This window comes from Sorex fumeus, unplaced genomic scaffold, assembly GCF_029834395.1.
Source record: "Sorex fumeus unplaced genomic scaffold, SorFum_2.1 ptg000109l, whole genome shotgun sequence".
Taxonomy (NCBI): domain Eukaryota; kingdom Metazoa; phylum Chordata; class Mammalia; order Eulipotyphla; family Soricidae; genus Sorex; species Sorex fumeus.
The window spans coordinates 210,762-234,057 of record NW_026606166.1 but is presented as its reverse complement, the minus strand read 5'-3'; the positions used below and the strand labels follow the sequence as shown (position 1 = coordinate 234,057).

General features: G+C 45.6%; 1 protein-coding gene across 2 annotated transcripts in view; it reads left to right on the top strand.

Annotated features, from left to right (window-relative positions):
- The first annotated feature begins 1,128 nt into the window (after positions 1–1,128).
- Positions 1,129–23,296, top strand: part of LOC130042725 (protein SCAI) — a 135,404-nt gene continuing 113,236 nt past the window's right edge. The window contains exons 1-2 of one of the 2 annotated variants that reach the window (XM_056134906.1): positions 1,129–1,282; positions 1,857–1,901. In XM_056134906.1, coding sequence (XP_055990881.1) covers positions 1,230–1,282; positions 1,857–1,901 — 98 coding nt within the window. In that variant the 5' untranslated portion in view covers positions 1,129–1,229. The remainder of the gene's footprint in view (positions 1,283–1,856; positions 1,902–23,296) is intronic. The other variant, XM_056134907.1, reaches the window with a different exon arrangement.

The window sequence follows — 23,296 nt, the reverse complement described above, 5'->3', positions numbered from 1 at the left end:
GATTCTGTGCTCAGAGATCACTCCTAATGGGCTCAGGGGACCATATGGGATGATGGGGATGGAATCCATGTTGGCTCTGTGCAAGCTAGCTCCTTACCCACAACACTCCCATTCCAGCTCCAGGCTTTCGTACTTTTGATGTATAAAGTTCTTATGAAATAGGAATTTTAAAAGTACAGTACCTCTTTCCAGCTCCAAACAGATGCGAAGGAAAAGCAAAAACTATCCAAGGAATAGAGAGGTTGAAGGTGATACCAGAGTAAAGGAAGAAATGCATATACTCATGAGCTACGCCTTATTTTCAAGGATGACATTAAAAGTCAAAGAGAAAGGCAGCTAATATAGTGCTTACGTGCTGGTAGTCTTGCATGCTTGGGTCTGTCAACAAAAATTAAAATTAGCGTGTAGAAGTTAAACTATACGGATCAAGGACGGTTAGCACACATTCAAGCTCATTTAAGTTTTCAAAATGGAACACGTTGCTTTTAGTTATGGCATCAATCCTGTTGGCTTTGTTGATTTTTCTTTTATGTTAATTAAAAAAATCTCATGCTTTCTTAGAATCTTCGCCTATATTTCTTATCTTTTCCGCAAAGGACTGAATTACCATTTTGATCAATACCTCTGGCTGGGTCCTCTATGAAGAGTATCTGCGAGCCCAGAGACCATTCCACCAATGATGTAGACAGGGCCTGCAGAACACATGCGCTGCTTCAAAACGAAGCTTAATTTGGAGAGCTCCCTCACGGTCGCACCTGCCCGAGAACTCTGAGAAATTGCAGAGCCTGACTTCTCGTGTTGGCAAGATGCAGTGTTGGGGGGCGCCAGCAGGTGTGTGGGATGCAGGACACTCAGTTAGGGAACCTGCCAGCAGGTGTCTGGCGCCGGAGGTGCAGTTCCGACTTTCTGGCGCACGGTGGCGCGTAGGTCTCCCCGCTTCCACTTGCACTCCCTAAGGCACCTCCGCCGCCACCTGCCATCTCAACCAAACTCTGGGCGGCGGTATGTGACGGCCCGGGCGACCAATCAAGCTCCCGAGTTCCGGCCGCACTGCGGCTCTAGCCAATGGGGGCCAAGGAGAGGCGCGGAGGGGGCGGGCTCCGCAGCAAGCCTGGCCGAGGCGCGAGGCCCTCCTCCCGCCTCTCCGCCTACTCCTACCTCCGCCGCCTCAGCTTCCCGAGCGAGCCCCGCGGCCGCCGGAGCAGCTCCCGCGGCGGAGCCGGAGCCGGATGGTCAGAGGAGCCCGGCAGTCCCAGCAGCCGCGGAGTCGCCTGGCCCCCAGGTGGCCCGGGGCGCGGGTGGAGGTCGGGGCGCGGGCGCGGGCGCGGGCCCTGGGCAGCTGCTCCGGGCCGTGCCAGCGTCGGGGGCGCCGAGCCCTGGAGGCGGGGGGCGGGCCGGGGGAGACCCGGGCGCGGGCTGGGCGGGCGAGGCCGCGGGGGGCGTGTGACGGCAAGCCGGGGGGGGGGGGTGCGGGGGGCGCGGTGGAATGCGGGGGGCGCGGGCCCGGAGGGGCGGGGCCCGGAGGGGGTGGGCGCGGGGAGCGGGGAGGCCCGAGGGGCTTGCGGGGGTGACGAGGCAGACAATGAGGAGGTGGAGGTGGGTGGTTTGGGGGAGCAGTGCTGTGACAAACAGGCGCCGAGGCCGGAGCGAGGGGCCTGGAGGCGGAACGGGGTCTGGGCAGGGCAGACGTTTGGGGAGCGGGGAGCCCCGCTTTGCCCCTCGGGGTGCACGGGGAGCGGAGCTAAGCTTCGAGCCGGTCCCTCTGCAGGAGACACGTTCTTGACGGCACCGTAGGGCCGGAGGTCGTCTCTGGCCGTGACTTTTAGTGACCGTCTTGTTTTCTGTTTGCCCTGTAGACTGACTGGCACAGTGGAGAAACCGCCTCGAAAACGGAAAAGCAGGTAAGGCCGAGCGCTGTCCCCGTGTGCCTCGTGTTTTTCCACTTGCTCGGCTACTCTGCTCCCCGCCTGCATCATTATATTACTGCCAGTAGACCAAGTTTTTTTTTTTTTTAATTTAGCTCCTTTCTTATGAATGGAACTATATGCAAGATCATCAGAGGCCTTCAAAATACTACCTGTACACTTTGTGCGTGTGTGCGTGTGTGTGCACACGTGTGTGCATGTGTGTGTGCAAAGCGTGCACCTGGTGGGGTGTCTAAGATAAGGGGAAAGAGAGGATTCATGGACAAATTCGAGGCTTTCGCTTTAGTCTGAATTTTAACTTCTGCACCTTCTCTCTGGAAAGCTAGTGTTCAGGGAATGATTATCATGAACCAGTACTGTGTGTACTTGATTTATACAAAGTTTCTTCTGTAATCCTTGATGCCACTCAAGGAAGTATGGATCTTTATCACTGTTTTGCTGAGGGGAGAACTGAAGCATAGGGAAGCCAAATATTTACCCAGTCTGACAAATGTTGGAACCAGGATTTGAACCCAGACAGTTTGACCCGGGTGCTTCATTTGTATCTTATAATGTATCTAATAAATATGCAGTTAAAAAATATTTTTCTGAGCCTGGAGAGGTAGAACAGGGGTTAAGGCATTTGCCTTGCATTGGGCAAACTGCACTTAGATCCCGAAGCACGATGACGCTTAGGGATCTAAATGAACACAGAGCCAGAATAGTCCCTGAATACTGCTGGATGTGGCCCCCTCAAAATACTTAGAAAAATAGGTTTTGGGGCCAGGGAGATAGTATAGCAGGTAAGGCTCTTGCCTTGCATGCAGCTGATCCGGGTTTGATCCCCAGCACCATGTATGGTCCCCAGAAGCTCTGCCAACATTGATTCCTGAAAACAGAGCCAGGAGTAAGCCTTGAATACTGCTTAATTTCCCTCGCCCACTCAAAAAAAAAAAAAAAGGTTTCTTTCACAGGTACATAAGGTCTAATAAACACTTGGGCCATAGCACAGTAACAGTCATCTTTAAACAAGTGAGTTTTTCATTAAGTTGCAGAGAAGAGCACATACTTCCACAATTTTTTTTTGAGGGGTGGGGTTTACATGCTGCTGAGCTGAGAGCTTATTCCTGGTCCTCTGCTCTGGTCAAGGTGTCAGAGATAGAGCCAGTGTCAGTTACATGCACTCTGGACCCAGGTTCTGTATTGGACTGTTTTCCAGAACAAGAAGGTAATAAAATTCAGTTTCTAGGTTTGTGTTTAGTAACACAAACACATGTTCAAGAGAAGCACAACAGTTTTTTGACTGTTAGACATCCCTCAGAGTGGTGACTAGTTTTGTAGGGGGAAAAACTTTCTAGTAATAAATAGAGTAGTGAGTTTCTGTTTTTGTAGGCCTCCTGGTTGATGCTCAGGAGCCTCAGGGCCCCTCCTGGCGATTTTCAGCCAGCTTGGCTCCAGGTTCTCTCCTGTGGTTGTGCTCTGTGCTGCTTGGGTCCTGCCATGCCAGAGTGTACCATCTTGGCAGTGCTTGGGAGCTCAGGACCATATCCAGAGGTGCTCAGAGTATGGTCCTGGGCGACATAGTAATGCTTAGAGGATCATGTGCCAGGGATTGAACCGTGGTTGACTGCATACAAGGCATGTAAAGGCCTTAGATTTTGTAGTAACGAGTTTTCCAGACCTTATAGGACAAACTTTTTAAAAGATTGCTTCTAACAATGCTTCATAATCCAGATTCAGGTCGTGAACATAAGCCAAAGAGCTAAAGCAACGTGGTTTAAATTTGTGGCTCACTGATGGTTTTGCTAGGTTCAGAGAAGGATGGATAAGTTCCAAGGACTCTGCTTAATCCCTAGCGCTTAAATTGTGCCTGGCACCTCCAAACAGTTGATTAAATTATTGAATGATTGAATCTTTAAATAATTCCATGAATATTATCTTCTCTAACCAGATTTTGGTAAGCAGTGGATAGCAATGAGTTTAAGCTTATATTCTCAGCTAGCAACCACGAAAGCACATATTCTGCATGTCTGATTATGGTCAGATACTCCTCGGGTCAGGTCTTTGACCTCGACAGATAGCTAGTATAGATAAAGAAGTATTACGGACAAGAATAAGTTTGTTTCCCCCCCCCCCCCCCCCCCAGAAAGCAGGGATTGTTCTAAAAATCAAAAACAAAGTGGCTAGGTAAAATCTTATAAGGTGGATTTTAATGAAAGGATCTAATAGTTATAGCCAGAATTCCTTGTTTGTGATTGGTGGATCTGGAAACCTTCTCCCAGTTTGGGACCTGGGATTTAAACCTGCTGGTGCTTAGAAATTGTGGTGTCAAGACTGAACCCGGACTTCTCATATGCAGAATTTTTCTCGGCCCTTTGCGCTCTCTCCCTGTCTAAGACTTTTTTTGTTGGGGTGAGGGGGCTTGTAGGCCCTTCTGGGCTCAGGGCTTACTTCTGGCTCTGTGCTCAGTAATAACTCCTGGTGGTGCTTGGGTGACACTATATAGTGTTTGGGATCAAACTTGGGTTGGCTGAGGGCAAGACAAGTGCCTTATCTACTGTACTATCTCCCTGTCCCCAGATTTTACAACTGGCATTAACAGTTACATATGGTGACCAGAAAGCTCTCTATTTCTGGTGTGTGTATGTTGGGAGGAGGGCGGGGGGGGGGGGGGGCATATGTGGTACCAGGGATTCAGTCATATCTAAGGAACCAGAAGGACCTTAGTTCTTTTATTATTATCACTAACCCCTTCACATCAAATAATATGACTTTGCAATGAGCACTGAAAAATAAATTAATAGCTAAATACAGCTTTTAGTTTTCCTTTGAGTTGACCTACAGAGTAGAGTTGTTTAATATCATATATCCTGTTCTACTTTGAAAATGGGGTGCTGCAATTTTGATTTTAAGGTAGCAGTATTAAGTCTTGTTTAGTTTTTTGGGTTTTTTTTTGGGTCATACCTGGCGATGCACAGGGATTACTCCAGGCTCTGCATTAAGGAATTACTCCTGGCAGTGCTCAGGGAACCATATGGGATGCTGGGAATGGAACTTGGGTCAGCCGCGTGCAAGGCAAATGCCCTACCCGCTGTGCTATTGCTCCAGCCCCCACACACCAACATTTTACTTCATATATTTGTTACAACACAAAGGCGAATGGAGTTAGCAAAACTTAGATAAACAAAAGTCAATTTGTGATCGTTGTTCTATCTCACAATGGTGTTACTAAAGTCATTGAAAATTTACTGGGTTGGTTGCTGCTAGTTGAGCCCTCTGTGTTACTGTTTTTGTTCTTTGAGCTTGGTGGTTTTCTGTTCAATTTTTCTGTCAGATTTACTGTGATAATACGGGGCTGTCAAGCTGTCAAGTACTATGAAATTTGAAGATGTTGTGAGCCACATATGTGGCTGCACAGTCCAGGAACTGTGAAACCGATGTCTTGGCAACTTGATAAGGTTCAGTGGTAAAGCTGGGCCATTTCTGTGTTGGAGGGTGTCTGGTGTGGCTGCGGGCTGCTGGGCCTCTAGGTAGAAATTCCTCCCCCAACTCCATTTTTAAGTCTTTATTTATTTATTTTTTTGCTTTTTGGGTCACACCCCGCGATGCTCAGGGTATATTCCTGGCTCTGCACTCAGGAATCACTCCTGGCGGTGCTTGGGGGACCATATGGGATGCTGGGAACCAAACCCAGGTCGGCCACGTGCAAGGCAAATGCCCAACCCCCGCTGTACTATCGCTCCAGCCCCTAAGTCATTCTTTTTGATAGACATTAGTGACTAAGTTACTTTATTAAAGAAACTTTTTTTTTTTTTGCTCTGACACAGTTGAATTATCTCTTGAGAACATTCCTGGTACAGACCAAGCTATAAGGCAGTTTAAGAAGCACTAAGGAATTGGAGATTAGCAAGCACTTCACACCATACTGCTATTGCCTTGTATCTTTTTTTTCCCACTAAAACTTATTTTTCCTTGTTTTAGTTCATATTTGTAGCCCCAGCATTGAGGGGGTGCTCAGTAAAATTCTTAATTGGTGGCATGAGATATGTAGTATGGGATAGGGCTCTGGTGGTCCAGAATAATTTGATAGTATTTCATGCCTCTGATAAACTGCTAGACTGAAAGGAATTTTAAGATTGGAAACTTGATCTCCGTGTGGTTTTGGAACATGCTGAAGTCTTCCGTGTGTCTCCTAGCAATATTTGGGTTATGGGTTAGAGCAGTGTCTCCCAAAGTGGGCAGTGCTGCTCCCCTGCCTGCCTTGGCCTGGGGTGGGTGCTGGAATGATGGGGGCTTGTCATAGCCTTGGGCACAGTTAGAGTACGCTCTCTGTTCTTTGCTAGAAATCTGTTAGCTTTCTTTCTTTTTTTTTTTTTAATGTAGGAGTACTGCTATTTATTCAGCCACTGATTAGCTGATTGAATTGGGCATGAACTCCACCTTAACTTTTTAAAAATTTTTTTTATAATTTTATTTATTGAATCACCGTGAAAACAGTTACAAAGCTTTCGGGTTTAAGTCTCGTTCATACAATGAAACACCTGTATCTTTACCAGTGCCCATTCTCCACCACCAAAACCCCCAGTCTACCCCCATCCAACACCCTCCCCCTACCTGTGGGGCAGATGATTTCCACATTACTCTCTCACTGCTTTGATCACATTCAATATTTTGACACCAGACTCACCATTATTATTTGGGATTTTACCCCAACACTCAGATCTGCTGAAAAGGCAACAGTAGACAATTTGTTTTCTATTGCTGGTTAAGAATAACATATGATGTCACGGAGCCGCAGTAGTGGCTGTGCGATTTTGAAATTCCAAAATTTTAACACTTAAATCTGGAGGGATTTCTGCCAAAACCTGCTGGGTTCCAAGATTTGCTCCTGAGTCTCTGGGATCATGGCCATTAAGCAGCTTGATCAGGAGCCAGAAAGGCCATTCATGGGCAGCGACTCAGGGTCTCGTTGGGATGGTGTTAGCGTTCCAGTGTGGATGCAGAATGGTTTCTCTTTTGAAAAGGGGGCAGTAGGCCCTGTGAATTTGGGAGCCTCTGGGTTACAGGGTACCTTCGGATCTTATGAGGATCATGTCCCGTTTGGTTGGGTTCTTACTGATTAAAGCTTTCCTGAATGATTCGGGTGGCTAGTCTTATTTTGTTTTTAGGGGTGTGTGGAGGAAGGGTTTGGGCCACACCCTGCAGTGCTCCAGGGCTATTCCTGGCTCTGTGCTCAGGACCCCAGGCAGTGACCCCTGGTAGAGCTCAGGGAACCATGTGTGGTGCTGGAGATTCGAACCAGGGTGTGGCAGGCACGGTGCACACAAGGCAAGGGCCTTCCCTCCTATTCTGTCTCCTGGGCCCAGGTTAGGTTTTTCTGTTGAAGGCAGAAATCTTGAGTTTAAAAAAAAATTTTCTTTTGGGGGGGGTTGAGGGTGGGTATATTGCCAGATGTTCCAGATTTTATGTTACTTATTTTATTTTAGCCACTACGATTAGCAAGTCTAGGTTTGTTATTGGTGTATGCAATAATTTGAATTCCATTTGAATTCTAAAAAACATAAAAATGTTTACTAGTTCTAGGGCTAGAGACATGAATGAGCTACATAGTTCCTTGTTTGTTAGTGAAGACAAATGAAGAAAAGCTGTGTGATGACTCTGTGTAAATACAAGGGCTTTCTCAGAATTCTGCATATTGATCCTCAGAACGGTTTCCACGAACATTGCCTGTAGTCCTTGGAGGTTGAAGAGGTTGCTTTTGGCAGTGGTTTGACTGTTGGGGTGACAGAGTGGAATCTGGTTGTATCCTGATGACCAGGGTATAGTTGAATTCAGCATCTGAGCCAAGGCTGGGTCAGGTGTGGGGAGATTGAGCCATGGTTGTCACTGAGGGGCAGCTATGCCACCATGGTGTCTTTTATAATGCTTAGAGACTTTCGGGGGGTGAGATTGCACACCCCATTGTGTTCGGGGCTCACCCTGGCGCTGAGCTGAGGGATCACCCCTGGATGGTATCTTGGGAGCCATATGGGGTGCCAGAGATCTAACCTGGGTCAGCTGCATGCAAGGCAAGTGCCCTGCTTGCTATGCTATTGTTCTAGCCCATTTGGAGACATTTCTGGTGGCTGAGTAGGGATATGTGTGGGTAGGGGCCGGGAATACTGCTAAGCATCCTACAGTAGATGGCACAGCCTCCCATAGCTGAGAAACATCCAACCAAAATTATCACTTGATGCTGAGGTTGAGAAATCTTGGACTAGCGAGAGTTGGAGTCCCAGCTCTTCCAACTGCCTTTGGCTCGTGGGCAGAATATTTAACCTCTGAGTCTGTTCATTCTCCTGCAATATTACATACATTGTAGGATCATTGCTCTCTTCAAGTAGCATATAAGTTGTATAAGCATGGAAATATTTGTCTTTTTTTTCTATTCTGGCACCTAGGACAGTGCCTCACTCTGCTATGTATTTGGTAACTCTTTGTTGTAGTACTTAGTGAGTGCTTTTTTTGAGAGGATTCAATGAAATAATGAATGTAGAGTGCATGATAATTATGAAGGACTCAATAAATGACACCTGTGGCTTGCTTATTGATTGGTTGGTTTTGGGGCCACACCTGGTGGTTGTCACGGGGACAACTGTGCCAGGAACAGAACCTGGGTTAGTTCTGTGCAAGGCATATACACCTTTATCCCTGTCTTCTCTCTCTCCAGCTACTACTGTTGTTTAAATTATTTTTTCTTTTTCTTTTTTTTGAAGTAAAAACAATTTTTATCTGGAGAGTTTTTGAGGAAGGGGGAGGAGGGAAAGCAAAGGGAGAGAGAATAACACATTCAAGTGAGAACGCAGGCTTCTCCAGAGGTGAGGAGACCCTCAGTACACATCTGGCCCCGCATGGCTCGGGCGTCACATGTGCTTGGCCACGTGGGCACAAGCAGCACATGGGCTTGGGCAACATATGCGCATGCCTGTTGAAATTGTTTTTATTTACCTTTCCTTCAAGTCTTCTTAAACAGACAGCTTTATTGAGGCTAATTGATAATTTTAAGCATACGGTTTGGTAAGTTTTTGAGAATTATGTATAGTTCCTCAGTTGTCTAATACTTTTATTTTTGTAAAGTTGTTCACAATAATTTATTACATTTAATATTCAAACACCAATCTCACCGCCATTGCTCCTTCCCACCACCATATTTTGAATGTTTCCACTCCAAATTCCAAACTGTGTCCTTCAAAGCGAACTGAAACAATTGATTTTGTGTTGCTTGTTATGTTATGTTATCTGCTAAAAATGGTCCAATAAAGATTCCTTAGAGGAAAGTGTGTGAAGACTGTTGTATTTCATTATGGAGCTGCTAAGCCCTTGTATAAGACATTACAAACATGTTTGTTAAGCCCCATCAAATGTTGTGTGCTACTCTTGATGCGTCAGTGGTGTAGTGTATCATAAGTCATGTGGCCACATTTGTGGCTACAACCTCCAGGAACTCTAAAGTTTAGAATATGAGCAATCTAATTGTGATCTAGAAGCTCTTGGAGTTGTTGCCCTCCTGCACCCCAAAGAAACTCACAGCCTGTTGTGATCATGGTTCTGGCAACCATTATTGGTTATTTTTTTTTAAATTATTTTCCCTGTCATTGTAGTTTTGTCTTTTCTAGAATTTCATGTATTTGAATCATTCCATTTATGTAGCACATAGTCTTGTGACTAGCATCATACACTTGGGATAATGCTTTGGGTTTATCTATGTAGCCAATTCTTTTCTGTTGCTGAGGAGGTAGTCCATAGTATGACTCTTCTTTTCTGCAGTTTGTTTTTTCATTCAGTTGAAGGACATTTGGCTTGCTTCTAGTTTCGGCTAGTCTAAATACAACTGTTGAGAACATTTGAGTTAGGTAGACACATGTTTAAGCAGACACATATTTTCATTTCTCTTGTCTATGTCTAGAAGTGAACTTGCTGGTCTTATGGTATCTTTTTAACTTTTTAACGGTGTTGCCAAAGTGTTTTTCAGAGTGGCCACACCATTTTATATTCTACTAGAATATATGGGATTCTGTTTGTTTCATATTCTTGCCAAGACTTGGTATTGTCATTCTTGTTATTTAATTTTGCATTTTACTTTTTATACATATTTTCCCCAACTTTATTTAAACACCATTGTTTACAAAGTCATTTATAATACAGTCATTTCAGGCATTCAGTGTTCCAACACCAGTCCTTCCACCAGTGTCCGCCATCATTGTCCTCAATTACCCACCCACCAGGGTGGAGCGATAGCACAGCGGTAGGGCATTTGCCTTGCAAGCCGCCTACCCGGCTGAGCTGGGTTTGATTCCTTTGCCCTTCTCGGAGAGCCCAGCAAGCTACTGAGAGTATCTCGCCCGCACGGCAAAGCCTGGCAAGCTACCCGTGATGTATTCGATATGCCAAATACAGTAACAGTTGTTACAATGGAGACGTTACTGGGCTCACTCGAGCAAATGGGTGAACAATGGGAAGACAGTGACAGTTTACAAAGTCATTTATAATATAGTCATTTCAGGCATTCACTGTTCCAGCACCAGTCCCTCCACCACTGTCCTCCATCATTGCCTCAATTACCCACCCACCAGGTGGAGCGGTAGCACAGCGGTAGGGCATTTGCCTTGCTAGCCACCAGCCCGGCCAAGCTGTTTGATTCCTCCGCCTCTCTCGGAGAGCTCGGCAAGCTACCGAGAGTATTTCGCCTGCATGGCAAAGCCTGGCAAGCTACCTGTGATGTATTCAGTATGCCAAGCACAGTGACAACAAGTCTCACAATGGAGACATTACTGGGCCCGCTTGAGCAAATCAATGAACAATGGGAGGACAGTGCTACAGAGCTACAGACCCACCCACCAACTAAGCCTGGTCCTTAGTAGAGACAAAATAAAGTATTTTATTTTACTTGTTACAACAAAATGGTAAGAGGAATTATCAAAAAATATTTCGGTAAAAGAAAAATTAAAAAAATTTATATCTCACAATGCAATTAATAAAGTCATCGTCTGAGGATTTACCGAGCTGGTTGGTACTAGTTGAGCCTTCTGTGATCTTGTTTTTGTTTACTGAGCTTAGCAGGGCTCTGTGCTACTCTATAACTTGCTGTGCTCCCACTGGGCTGTCAGTACTGTGGACTCAGGCAGCTGTGTGCTCCGAGGGCTTCAGGATCTGTAGCACTGGGATGAATCTCTGCCTGACCCCTCCCAAGGAGGCCCCAGAGTTTTCAGGGCCAAGACCCGGTACCTGGGATCTTCCTGAGCTTCGCATCTTTTCTGAGATCATTCGTGAGGCTGTGAAGCTGAACCGTTTACATGGTGACACTGTGGGACATGGGTCCATTTTAAATGTTTAAAAAAAATTGTTTTAAATTTATATCTATTGTTTTCTTTTAAATAGCTTTATTGAAGGGGGGAGGCGACTATGGAGAGAAAAGAGCACGTATAGAGCTGCAGATTGCTTTTTGTACTCTGGAAACATCCCCCCCCATCCCCCCATGCTTTTGTTGTTGTTGTTATTGTTTTTGTTGTTTTTACTTGCCAGGCCCAGGGGTCACACGCATGCCTGATCATGGTGCTTGCCATGGGGGAAGCAGTTGTCACACCTGACTCTGTGCTTAGGGAACACTCCTTGCTGTTCTCTGGGAACCATATGAGGTGCTAGGAATTGAACTGGGTTTACCACATGCGAGATAAATGTCTTAGCTCCTGTACTCTCTCTCTCTCTCTCTCTCTCTCTCTCTCGCCTTAATAGAGCTTGCTCTCTCTCTCTCTCCTCCCCTTCTTCATCCCTCCCTCTCCCTCTCCCTTTCCCTCTCCCTCTCTCTCCCTCCTCTCCTTCCTTTCATCATCCTTTTTTTTTGGGGGGGGGGCACGTGGCAGTGCTCAGGACTTGCTCCTGGATCTGCACTTAGGGGTCACTCTTGGGGGACCATTTACGGTCCTGGGGATCAAACCCAGGTTGGCTGCATATAAGGGCCTGCCTGCTGTACTATCTCTTTGGGCCCAGAAGTAAGGTCTTCAAATTTTTAATTATTTTTTTCCTTTTTGAGTCACACTCGGCAATGCTCAGGGGTTACTTACTCCTGGCTCTGCACTCAGGAGTGACCCCTGGCGGTGCTCAGGCGACCATATGGGATGCTGGGAATCGAACCCGAGTTGGCCACTTGCAAGGCAAATGCCCTACCCCCGCTGTACTATTGCTCCAGCCCCTTAAATTTATTTTAAAGTAGAATAGTTTCATTTAGGCCAAAATGACGAGAGAGAGAGAGAGAGAGAGAGAGAGAGCGCGAGAGCGAGCGAGCATGTGTGCGCTGAGTGTACACTCATTTTGAGATGCAAGTTAATCTCTAAGATAGATAAATGCTTTAAGAATTTTTTAAAAATATATTTGTTTATTGAATCACCGTGAGAGCAGTTATAAAACTTTCGGTTTAAGACTCAGACATACAATGATGAAATACCCATCTCTTCACCAGTGTACATTTTCCACCACCAAAAACCCCAGTATACACCTCATCCCACCCCGTCCCCCTAGTGTGGCAGATGATTTGCACATTACTCTCTGTCTACTTTGATTATGTTCAGTATTTTGACACCAGACTCACCATTATTAGTTGGGATTTTACCCCAACACTCAGATCTGCTGAAAAGGCAACATTAGAGAATTTGTTTTCTGTTGCTGATTATGAATAGGATATGATGTCATTTTGGAACTCTGAAATCTTAATAATTAAATCTGGAGGGATTTCTGCCAAAAGCTGCTGGGTTCCGAGATTTGTTTCTGAGTCCCTGGGAACCATGGCTTAGCAGCTTGTGGAGTAGGCAGAGGGCCCCTTTGTGGGCAGCGACTCTTTAATAATTTTTTTGTTTCTATTTGGGTCACACTCAGTAATGCCCAGAAATTACTCCTGGCGGGGATGGAGCGATAGCACAGCAGGTAGGGCGTTTGCCTTGCCTTGTACTATTGCTCCAGCCCCTCTTTAAGAATTTTTAAGTGTATGGTTTTCCCACTCTAGTTTTCCTTTCTGTTTATTTGTTAATGAACGAATGTATACTTTTAAGAATTTCCTCCAGTCTGAATTTTGAGTTCTGTGTGAAGTTGAGGTAAAATTTGTGTACAGTGAATTTTACTTGGTATAATCAGTTCTGTGAACCTTGGCGTGCATGTGAAGTCACGTATTTTAACTACATTTATATAGTAATTTCCTTCAGTCTCCCAAATTATTTTCTGTCCTCACAAACCAGTTAGCACCCCCTGAGCAGTTTCCCACAGTCTGAGTTTGCTGGCTCTTTCTCTGTGGTCCAGTGGAATCATTTCCTGTGATTCTTACAGTTTGCCAGGTAGACCTGGCTCTTGAGACTTGGTAAGGTTTAGGTTTCTTCTTCTTCTTCCTTTTTTTATTTTTTTTAAGGAATGCTTCATAGATGTGGAATTCTCTTCCATCATGACCTCCCTTTTTTGCATGCTAGGAACCAGGGGACCAGATGTGGTGCCAGGAATTTGAACCGGGCTTGGCAGGATGCCAGCCTCTTGCCAGCCTCAGCCTCCTTGGCCTCTTGCGTTATGTTTAAATCCTGAAGTGTAGGTAATTTGTGGTGCTAATTATGACTGCTTCAGTTGAGAGATTAAGTGACCAGTGGTAGAGATATTTTTATTTTTTTATGGAATTTCAGGTCCCTAACTTAAAAAGGATGGCTTTTCTGTTCAGCCAGGGTTATTTTTTTGGGAGGGTGCTAGAGACCCCCTGGCAGAAACACATGGTTATATGGATAATTACCTAAAAGTTTATAAGCTTTAGGAGAGTTGGACCTGGGAAATTTGGGGGATGTTATTGATGGAAAAATCTTTCTTAGGGGTGTGGGTGGTGACCTCCAGCTATGCTCAGTGTTTGCTTCTGACCCTGTGCTTAGGGATTGCTCTTGGCTAGGCTTGGGGCACAGATATTTAGTGCCAGGGATCACACGCAGGTTGGCTACATGCAAAGTACCTTTCCTCTCGACTAAGTCACTGGGCCCTGCTGGAAAAATCTAATGTTTCAATTGAGCATTTTCTTTGGAACATTTTTTGTCTTTTTTTGGGGACACTGTCCAGTATCCATATCAAGTTATCTCATTTAGTGAGCTATCTCATTAAGTTGGTAAATTGACCTTCTAATCTTCGCAAGGTCAGATAATATTGCAATGTTTTCTTTCCTTTTGATGAAACTCGATCCAACACTGGAACGTCACCCCGTACCCACTGGACTGGGAAGGTGACTCAGGGGCTGGGTGCATTTTGGCACGCAGCAGCCCTCAGTTCATTCTCCTGCCCCACATGGTCCCCGAGTAGCACTGGGTGTGTTCCCTTCCTCCCTCCCAGAAGAGTTCATCCTCAGTGATTAAGAATGGGCGTCCCCCTCTCTTTGTGGTTGTGCCTGAATTTGAGGCTTACGAGGTGCAGAGAAGCTTGGTTTTCAGCCGTTGTAGCTATGTTGAAGAGGTTTCTCCCTCGATGCTTTGTGGCTCTGCATGCTCACAGATAATTCAGACTCAAGGTTCTTTGCCAGGCATGGGGGGTCTGGTGTAGTTTTCGGCTTTCCTTTTCACATGTTTCCTCCTGATGACTTGTCATTTATCCTAACCCCCCCACCCTCATTTTTTTCCAGGTCCCCAAAGAACTCCTTCCCTTCCTTGCTGCATGATCCATTTCTTTTTTCCCTCTTGGTCCCAACTGCCCTCTCCTAAAAGGTGGTATCTTTCCACACTTCCCTCAGGACCAACTCCCCCAGGACTTAGCATTCCAGAAAACAAACACAGGACTCCCTGGAGGCCGACTGTCTTCCTGGGGTTGGGGGAGTGAGAATGAAACAGTCATGGATGTCAGAGTTTAACCAGTGACTTTTTTTCCCCTTCAGTAATTCTTAGTCCTGCTGTTTTTTCTGGACCCCACCCAGCAGGGTTCTGAGGCTGCTTCTGGTGCAGTGCCCAGGGGTGTGCCTTGCTGTCCTTGGGGGCCAAGCAGTGCTGAGCCTCGGCCTCCAATATACGAAGTATGCACTCAGTCCGTTGTGCCATCTCCCTGCCTCTCCCAGAGTGGTCTTTCAGACCCGTCTATAAATTCTTTGATTTCCCTGTTTAAAATTTTTTTTATTTGGGCTCTACCCAACAGTGCTCAGAAGTTACTTTGGACCTGATCCTTGAGACTCATTTCTGGCTGTGCACCATAGGGAACAGAGCAGTGCTGGGGTCAAAGCCTCCCACCTGCTGTCCCGGCTCCTGGCCCCACAGCATTGTCATTTGCCTCTGATCTATATTATCACCACCCATCAGTCTACACCTGAGCCCTCCACCCACTTTACCCCCCTCAGCCCCATCTTCTCTGGTCACCTTCAGTTATGTTTTCTGATTCTAAGAGTTGTTTTGTTGTTGTTGTTTGTATCTTTATTTCTTTTTATTCTGCAACTGAATGAAGTCATGTGGGATTTGTCATTCTCTGTCTGATTTTGTTTCACGCTGGATCCATATTGTTACAAATGGCAATGTTTTATCCCCTCGCTCAGTGGTAGTTCATTGTCCATTGAGTGCTATACCCTGTCTTTGTGAGCTCTTCATTGGTAGCTACATGCTTAGGTTGTTTCCATATCTTGGCAATTGTAAAATTGTAAATAATGTTGAAATGAACATAGAGGTGTATGTGTGTGTATCTGTGTGTGTCTCTGTGTGGGTGTATACATGTACATGCATAGGTTTGTATGTATGTACCTTTTTGTTTTGTTTTGGGGCCACCCCCAGCTCTGCTCAGGGATTACTCTTGGCTCTGTCCTCAGGAATTAACTCCTACAGTGCTTGGGGACCATATGGAATGCTGGGGCCTCAACCCAGATTGACCACATGCAAGGCAGTAATTCACCCTGCTCACTGTACTGTCTCTCTGGCCCCAATGTATGCATCTTTTTATGTTAGTATTTTTATATTCAGATAAATAACCAGCAGTTGAATTCCTGGATGTCATAGCATTTTTATTTTTAATGTTTTTGAGAAATTGCTGTACTGCTTACCATTGCAACCTCAGTGCTAATCAAATCAGGATGGTATTAGAATGAAAAGCAGACATACAGATCAATGGAACAGAATTGCAAGCCCAGGAATAAACCCACAAGTATGGGCAAGTAATTTACCACAAAGAAGCCAAGTATATACAATGGAGAACAGAAAGTTTTTTCAATAAACAGTGACGGGAAAACTGGACAGCCACATTCAAAAGAGTGGAACTAGATTATTATCTTGTACAAGGCCCTGAGAATTAGTTCACAGTGGATTAAAGATGCAAATGTAAGACTGGTGTCACAAAATACAAAGAAGAAAAGATAGACTGTAGAACTACTTGACAACAGTCTTTGCAGTGTCTTTATGGACAGAGAAGCAAAAACAAACCAAACCAGTGGGGCTCCAGGAAAGGCAACTGTTGGCACCAGGAAGGCTCCATCACCGACATGGAGAGGCAACCTGCTTCATGGGAGATGTTTGTGGATTATTTACCCAACAATGTGAATATCCAAAACACAGAAAGATCTACAACTCATTGGCAGCCAGAGAAAACCTGATTAATTTTTATATCCATAGAGATTTTCATTATAATCTTTTAATGCAGAAACTTAAGTGGTATCTATAATATAGATACTGATATATAGACAGATATTGATATATCAGATATATCATACCTACATATATGTGTGTGTGTGTGTGTATAGTTTTTGTTTTGGGGTCACATGTGGCACTGGACTTACACCTTGATCACTTCGGTTGGTGTTAGGGAACTGTATTGGGTGCTGGAGATCGAACCCAGCTTGGCTGCATGCAAGGCAAGTGCCCTACCCACTGCAGTATCTCTTCAGCCTCAGTATCTGTAATATATTTTCTCATATAAAACCAATATTCCCTTTCTTAGGATAATTCACATTATTATACTTACATAGGCCTAGTCAGATTTCCCCCTTAAAATTTTCTCATTTCTCTTCAATCCTTTTTTTTTGGGTTTCTTTTGAGGCCACACCTGGCAGTACTTGGGTTTTTCTGGCTTTGCATTCAGGAGTCATTCCTGGCGGTATAACATGCCAGGGACTGTATGGCATGCCAGGGATCAAACCCAGGTCTGCCATGTGCAAAGCAAGTGCCTTATCCACTGTACCATCTTTTCAGCCCCAATTATCTTCTTCACTTAATCACTTAATCACTTAATCCCCGTTATTCATCGATTTATTCGAGCGGGTGCCAGTAACGTCTCCATTCATCCCGGTTGCGTGCTAGCGTAGCCCAATGGTATCTGTTCGTTTTAGGAACATGTAGAGCCTCAAACCGATCATTTAGGGTCTTGACGAAGAAGTCTGACCATCTTATAGGTGGGCGTCCACGTGATCTTTTGATGTCCCGTGGAATCCAATCAGTAATGGCTCTAGTCCAGCGGTTGTCTGTAAACCTCATTATGTGTCCAGCCCATCTGATTTTTGATGTCTTGGCAAATGAGGCAGCGTCCCTGATTCTTGAGCGTTGACGAAGATCAGAACTCCGGATTCTATCTCTCATTTGAGTGAATCGTGATATTCCAAGCATAGTTCTTTCGATTCCTCTTTGAGAGATCCGAATAGCGTTCTCATCCTGTTTTCGTAGGGTCCAGGTCTCTGAGGCATATGTTAATGCAGGAAGAATAGTGGAATCAAAGAGATGTGCTCGTAGCTGGAGGTTCTTTGTCCTTTTAGTTATTTCTTCAATGCTCTTGAAGGCATTCCAAGCCGCTCTCTTCCTCCTGCGTAACTCAGGTGCCAGGTCATTCATCATGTTGATTTCTCGACCTAAGTATATATAACTGTTGCATTCGGAGATGGTGGTTCCATTGAGAGCGAATGGAGCGTCAGGAACAAGGCTGTTTCTCATAAACATTGTCTTTGTAAGATTCAGCTGTAGTCCGACCTTTCCACACTCACGGTCAAAGTCGGCCAGCATTTGTGCCGCTTGGCTGATGTTTGGTGTTATTAGAACGATGTCATCAGCAAAGCGGAGGTGGTGTAGTTGCCGACCATCTATCTTCACTCCCATGTTTTCCCATTCTAGTCGTCGCATGATGTTCTCGAGGGTGGCACTGAAGAGTTTTGGTGAAATGGTATCACCCTGCCGAACCCCTCTCTTGATATGGATGATTACTTCTTTGTAGAATGGTGAGATCTTGGTAGTGAATCCGCAATAGAGCTCACGAAGGATCCTCATGTATTGAGTTTGTATGCCCTGATTGGCTAGGGCTTCCATGACCGCTTCCGTCTCAACAGAATCAAAGGCCTTCTTTAAATCAATGAACGTTAGACAGAGCGGCATCTTGAACTCCCGAGATACCTCAATGAGCTTGGTTATTGTGTGGATATGGTCAATGGTACTGAATCCTTTTCGGAATCCAGCTTGTTCACATGGTTGTCCTTCATCTAGTGTTCTGCTAATCCTATTCAGGATGACTCGAGTGAATAGTTTGTAGATGACAGACAATAGGCAGATTGGGCGATAGTTGCCAATGTCGTGGATGTCTCCTTTCTTGTATAGTAGTACAGTCTTGCTGGTTTTCCATTGGGATGGAACCTTGCATTCAGACAGGTAGCGTGTGAAGAGTCGAGCTAATGTATTGATGAGTACTGATGGTAAGTTCTTCAGGTGTTCAGGTCTGATCTTGTCTGGGCCAGGTGCTTTTTGTTTCTTTACCGACGAGATGGCATGTTGGATTTCGGAAGGGAGAACATTGGGAACGACATATCCATCATGTGGTATGTGGTATGTGGGCAAGTGGATGTGGCTATTAAAGAGATCTGAGTAGAAGTCATGAATTATCTTCAGTCTTACTAAAATTTATGTTTGCAGGATTTGTCTATTTCACATTAATTTTAAGATACATTTGCACAGAATTATTCATAATGTCGGAGCTGGAGTGATAGCACAGTGGGTAGGGCGTCTGCCTTGCACACAGCCAACATGGCCCACCCGAGTTCGATTCCTCCGCCCCTCTCGGAGAGCCCGGCAAGCTACCGAGAGTATTCGATATGCCAGACACAGTAACAACAAAGTCTCCAATGGAGACATTACTGGGCCCGCTCGAGCAAATCGATGATCAGCGGGAGGGCCTTTACTTTTACTTTACTTATTCATAATGTCAATTTTTTAAATTTTACATATCTTGGGGCTGGAGTGATAGCACAATGGATAGGGCCTTGCACGCAGTCGACCCGGGTTTGATTCCCAGCATCCCATATGGTCCCCTGCGTATCACCAGGAGTAATTCCTGAGTGCAGAGCCAGGAGTAACCCCTGTGCATTGCCAGGTGTGACCCAAAAAGCAAAAAAAAAAAAAAAAAAAAAAAAGTACATATCTTAAAAAAGTTTTTGAAAAACATTTACTTTATCAGCTTAATTGATTTACAGTTTTGTGGAATTTTACAAGATTAGCTCTGTTCATCTAGATAAGTGTAGGTAACATCAGTTCCTCAATAAAAACAAAAAATGTTATTTTACCCATATGTAGGATAAGAAAGAAAGGTGGTAAGGGAACAGCAAGTGGTAAGAATCATCAACACTGAAAATTTTTTCAGGGCCAGAACTACAACACTGTGTGTAGGGGTTTGTCTTGCACATGGCCCACCCGGGTTCCATCCCCGGCATTCCGTATGGTCCCCCAAACCCTGCCAGGAGTAATTCCTGAGTGCGGAGCCAGAAGGAAACCCTGAGCATCGCTGGGGGTGTCCCCAAACAAACAGCATCCCCCAAAAAGCCCCTGAAGATTTTGTGTGTAGCTCTGAACTTAGGTGGGGGCCTGTGGGTGGGTGGGGTGGGAGGATCCTTGGGACACTGGTGGACTGAGGTGATGGGTGTGGTGTGGGAAAGATGTAGGGTGGTAAGTGTCATCAGTAGTATTGGAAATCCCGTTTCCTCAGTTAAAATGGATTTTAACATGTACTTAGAAAGTTCTCCCAAGATGACGCATGGATGACAAACTGGCGTTTAAAAAGATTCACTTCTTAGGGAAATGTGAATCCAAACTGCAGTGAGGAATTTCCTCACACTTGTCGCATGCCTGTGAGAAAGTGGAGACAGGATGCCTGGTCCTTTCCGGGTAGGTTCGTTAGTGCCACTGGGAAGGGCCGAATTTGAGTTACGAATTTGAGTTACGCAGGTCCAGCGGAGGGAGCGCTCTTCCTTCCCAGATTAGGCCTGAAGGAGCCACGTGGCTTCCTGGCTGGTGATCACTGGCTGTTTTTCTCCGGAACTGCATCCTCACTGAGACACGAGGTAGCCTAGGGCAGAGGAAGGAGAGCGGGTTTCCGGGTTGTGAAGACACTGAGGCAGCCCCTGAGTCGGGCGAGCCACGTGGCAAGTCACCAAGTGGGATCTGCCAGTGCCCACGAGGGTCGTTGAGACGACCACAGCCTCAGCCAACAGCCTGACTTACTATTCTGGTTCATGAGATCTGAGTTCTGGGGACCTGTGTTTTCCTTGGAGAAAGTTCTTTCTACCCAGGACTGGAGGATAGATCTGGGGGGGGTAGCAAGAGGGGAGGGTGGAGGAGAGGCCAGAGGAAGAGAGGAGAGGAGAAGAAAGGGGAGGGGAGGGGAAAGAAAAGGGAGGGGAGGGGAGATGAAGACTTGGAATTAGTTGCCATTTCATTAAAGTTGTTGAAGGACAGTTCAAAGGGGCTGCCTGCCTTTGCCCAGCAACCAGTAGAAAGTGCAGCTTTTCTCATGTACTCCTCCTGGTTCTCCTCCTGGTTTTGTGCTTGTGGGGAGGTTGTTCTTGGTGTTGCTTGGGTGACCATGCGCTATCCAGGATCGAACCTGGGCCGCTGCCATGCAGAGTATGCATACCGACCCTGTGAGTCATCTCCTGGCCCTGCAAACCTAACAGCTCCAGGACTGGCCTCCATGCCTTCCGTCTGGGAGCTCAGGCCCTTTCCAGGCCCCACACCCTGCATGGTCTCCTGAACACTGTAGGTTGTAGCTAAAAAATTTTTTTGTGTGTTTGGGGGGGCATACCCAGCAATACTTAGGGATTCCTCCTGGTTTTACGCTCAAGAATTTACTTCTGGCAGTGCTGGGGGACCATATAGGGTGCTGGGGATTGAACCTATGTGCAAGGCAGGCACCCTACCTGCTGTTCCATCTCCTCAACCCCTCCTTCTTTTTTTTGACTCTGAAAATTTGATCGCTTTTCTTCCTCTCCCTCCCCTCCCCTCCCCTTCCACGCCTCTTCTTCCTCTTCCTCTCTCTTCCTTTTCTTCTCTTTTCTTCTCTCTTCTTCTCTTTCCTTTGTTTTCTTTTTTTAGTAAAGTAAAATATTTTAAGAAATTTACGTAGAAAAGTGTGAGGGAAGAGAAAGAGAGATGTGCTCCAGAGAGAACCCAGCATCTCTGGGCTGGAAGCTAAGTCTATATCTCAGGCGGAGTTGTGGCAGGTCTCCAGGGTGGAGAACAGCCTGTTTCTTCTTTTTAAAGGATTTTTACTGCCAGCAATAATAGAGAATGAAATGATTGAATAAAGATTTATGCAATTTAGAATAGAGTATTTTTTAAAAAATGTATTGCGTATAACCACAAGTGAGGTTTCCCTAACCTACGTTGCGTTAGTATTAAAGTACATGAGAAAAGCTGCACTTTCTACTGGTTGCTGAGCAAAGGCAGGCAGCCGAGTGATGTCAAAAGTTTCTTCCAATATAAATGTTTCCTCTTTAGTGAGAGATAATTCACTTTCCTCATTTTATCATTCTTTTATTCTGGAAAGTACCTCTCCCGTGCCCCTCCCTTTCCTGGTTGTCCCTGCTGCTTGGCCCTGGAGAGAATGTCATCACAGGAGACGGGAAGCTTCAGGTTATTGTCTTCAGTTTCTTTATCCTTCCTTCTTGTGGGAAGATTCTGCTTCACAAAAAGCAGTACATACTATTAACACCACCAGTGTATTCTGACATGTAACCGTTCCATCATGGGATGGGCTCTATGTCCCTGCCATGTCTGCAGCACCAGCGTTTGTGCCTCATGGTCTACTCAGCGTGAGCTTGACGTGCCCCTTTCTGGTGCTCAGGCCTGGCCTCTTTCTTAGCTAAGGCTGACCTTCATTACTGCCTCACTCGGAGTCTGGGAAACATGACTGCAGACATACTGTGTGTCATCTGGGGCTGAGTCACAGAAACACCACACACTTCCTGCTCCTTCTTTTAGGATGCTCAGTGTTGGAACCCAGCTACCAACCTCTGCTGTGAGTTGCTCAAGTGATGTGAGAAACTGGCCCCGCACATCCTCCATGAAGGACCTGCGGGGATTGAGCCTGGGTCAGCCGCATTCAAGGCAAACACCCTGCCCACTGTCCTATCACTCTGGCCCCTAATTTCCTTCGTATTTTTATTTTATTTTTTAAAAAGTAAAAATAAACAATAAAAGTAAAACCTCACAGAACGAGGAGAAAAGAATGCAAGGTTTAAGAAGAAGACTCCCAGAACAACCACCAACTGGGAACTCTTTGGCTCTGTTGCAGCAACATGGGAAGATGCCGTCATTGACAACATTGATGAGGAATACGATCGAATGATTCAGCACCTCCATGATTGTGCAAGGAATGCCAAGAGAGAGATAACCACAAAAAACCGTCTTTCTTCGAACACTCTTGAACTTATTCGCCAACGTGGTGTGGCACGTAAACATTCGTAATGCCCGCCTGTCCTTCACCAACTACAAAACCAAGATGACTGCCCTCCGACATCATGATGGATCTATCACATCTTCCAGAAGGGCAATGGAGAAGATTATTCATGACTTCTACTCAGATCTCTTTAATAGCCACATCCACTTGCCCACATACCACATACCACATGATGGATATGTCGTTCCCAATGTTCTCCCTTCCGAAATCCAACATGCCATCTCGTCGGTAAAGAAACAAAAAGCACCTGGCCCAGACAAGATCAGACCTGAACACCTGAAGAACTTACCATCAGTACTCATCAATACATTAGCTCGACTCTTCACACGCTACCTGTCTGAATGCAAGGTTCCATCCCAATGGAAAACCAGCAAGACTGTACTACTATACAAGAAAGGAGACATCCACGACATTGGCAACTATCGCCCAATCTGCCTATTGTCTGTCATCTACAAACTATTCACTCGAGTCATCCTGAATAGGATTAGCAGAACACTAGATGAAGGACAACCATGTGAACAAGCTGGATTCCGAAAAGGATTCAGTACCATTGACCATATCCACACAATAACCAAGCTCATTGAGGTATCTCGGGAGTTCAAGATGCCGCTCTGTCTAACGTTCATTGATTTAAAGAAGGCCTTTGATTCTGTTGAGACGGAAGCGGTCATGGAAGCCCT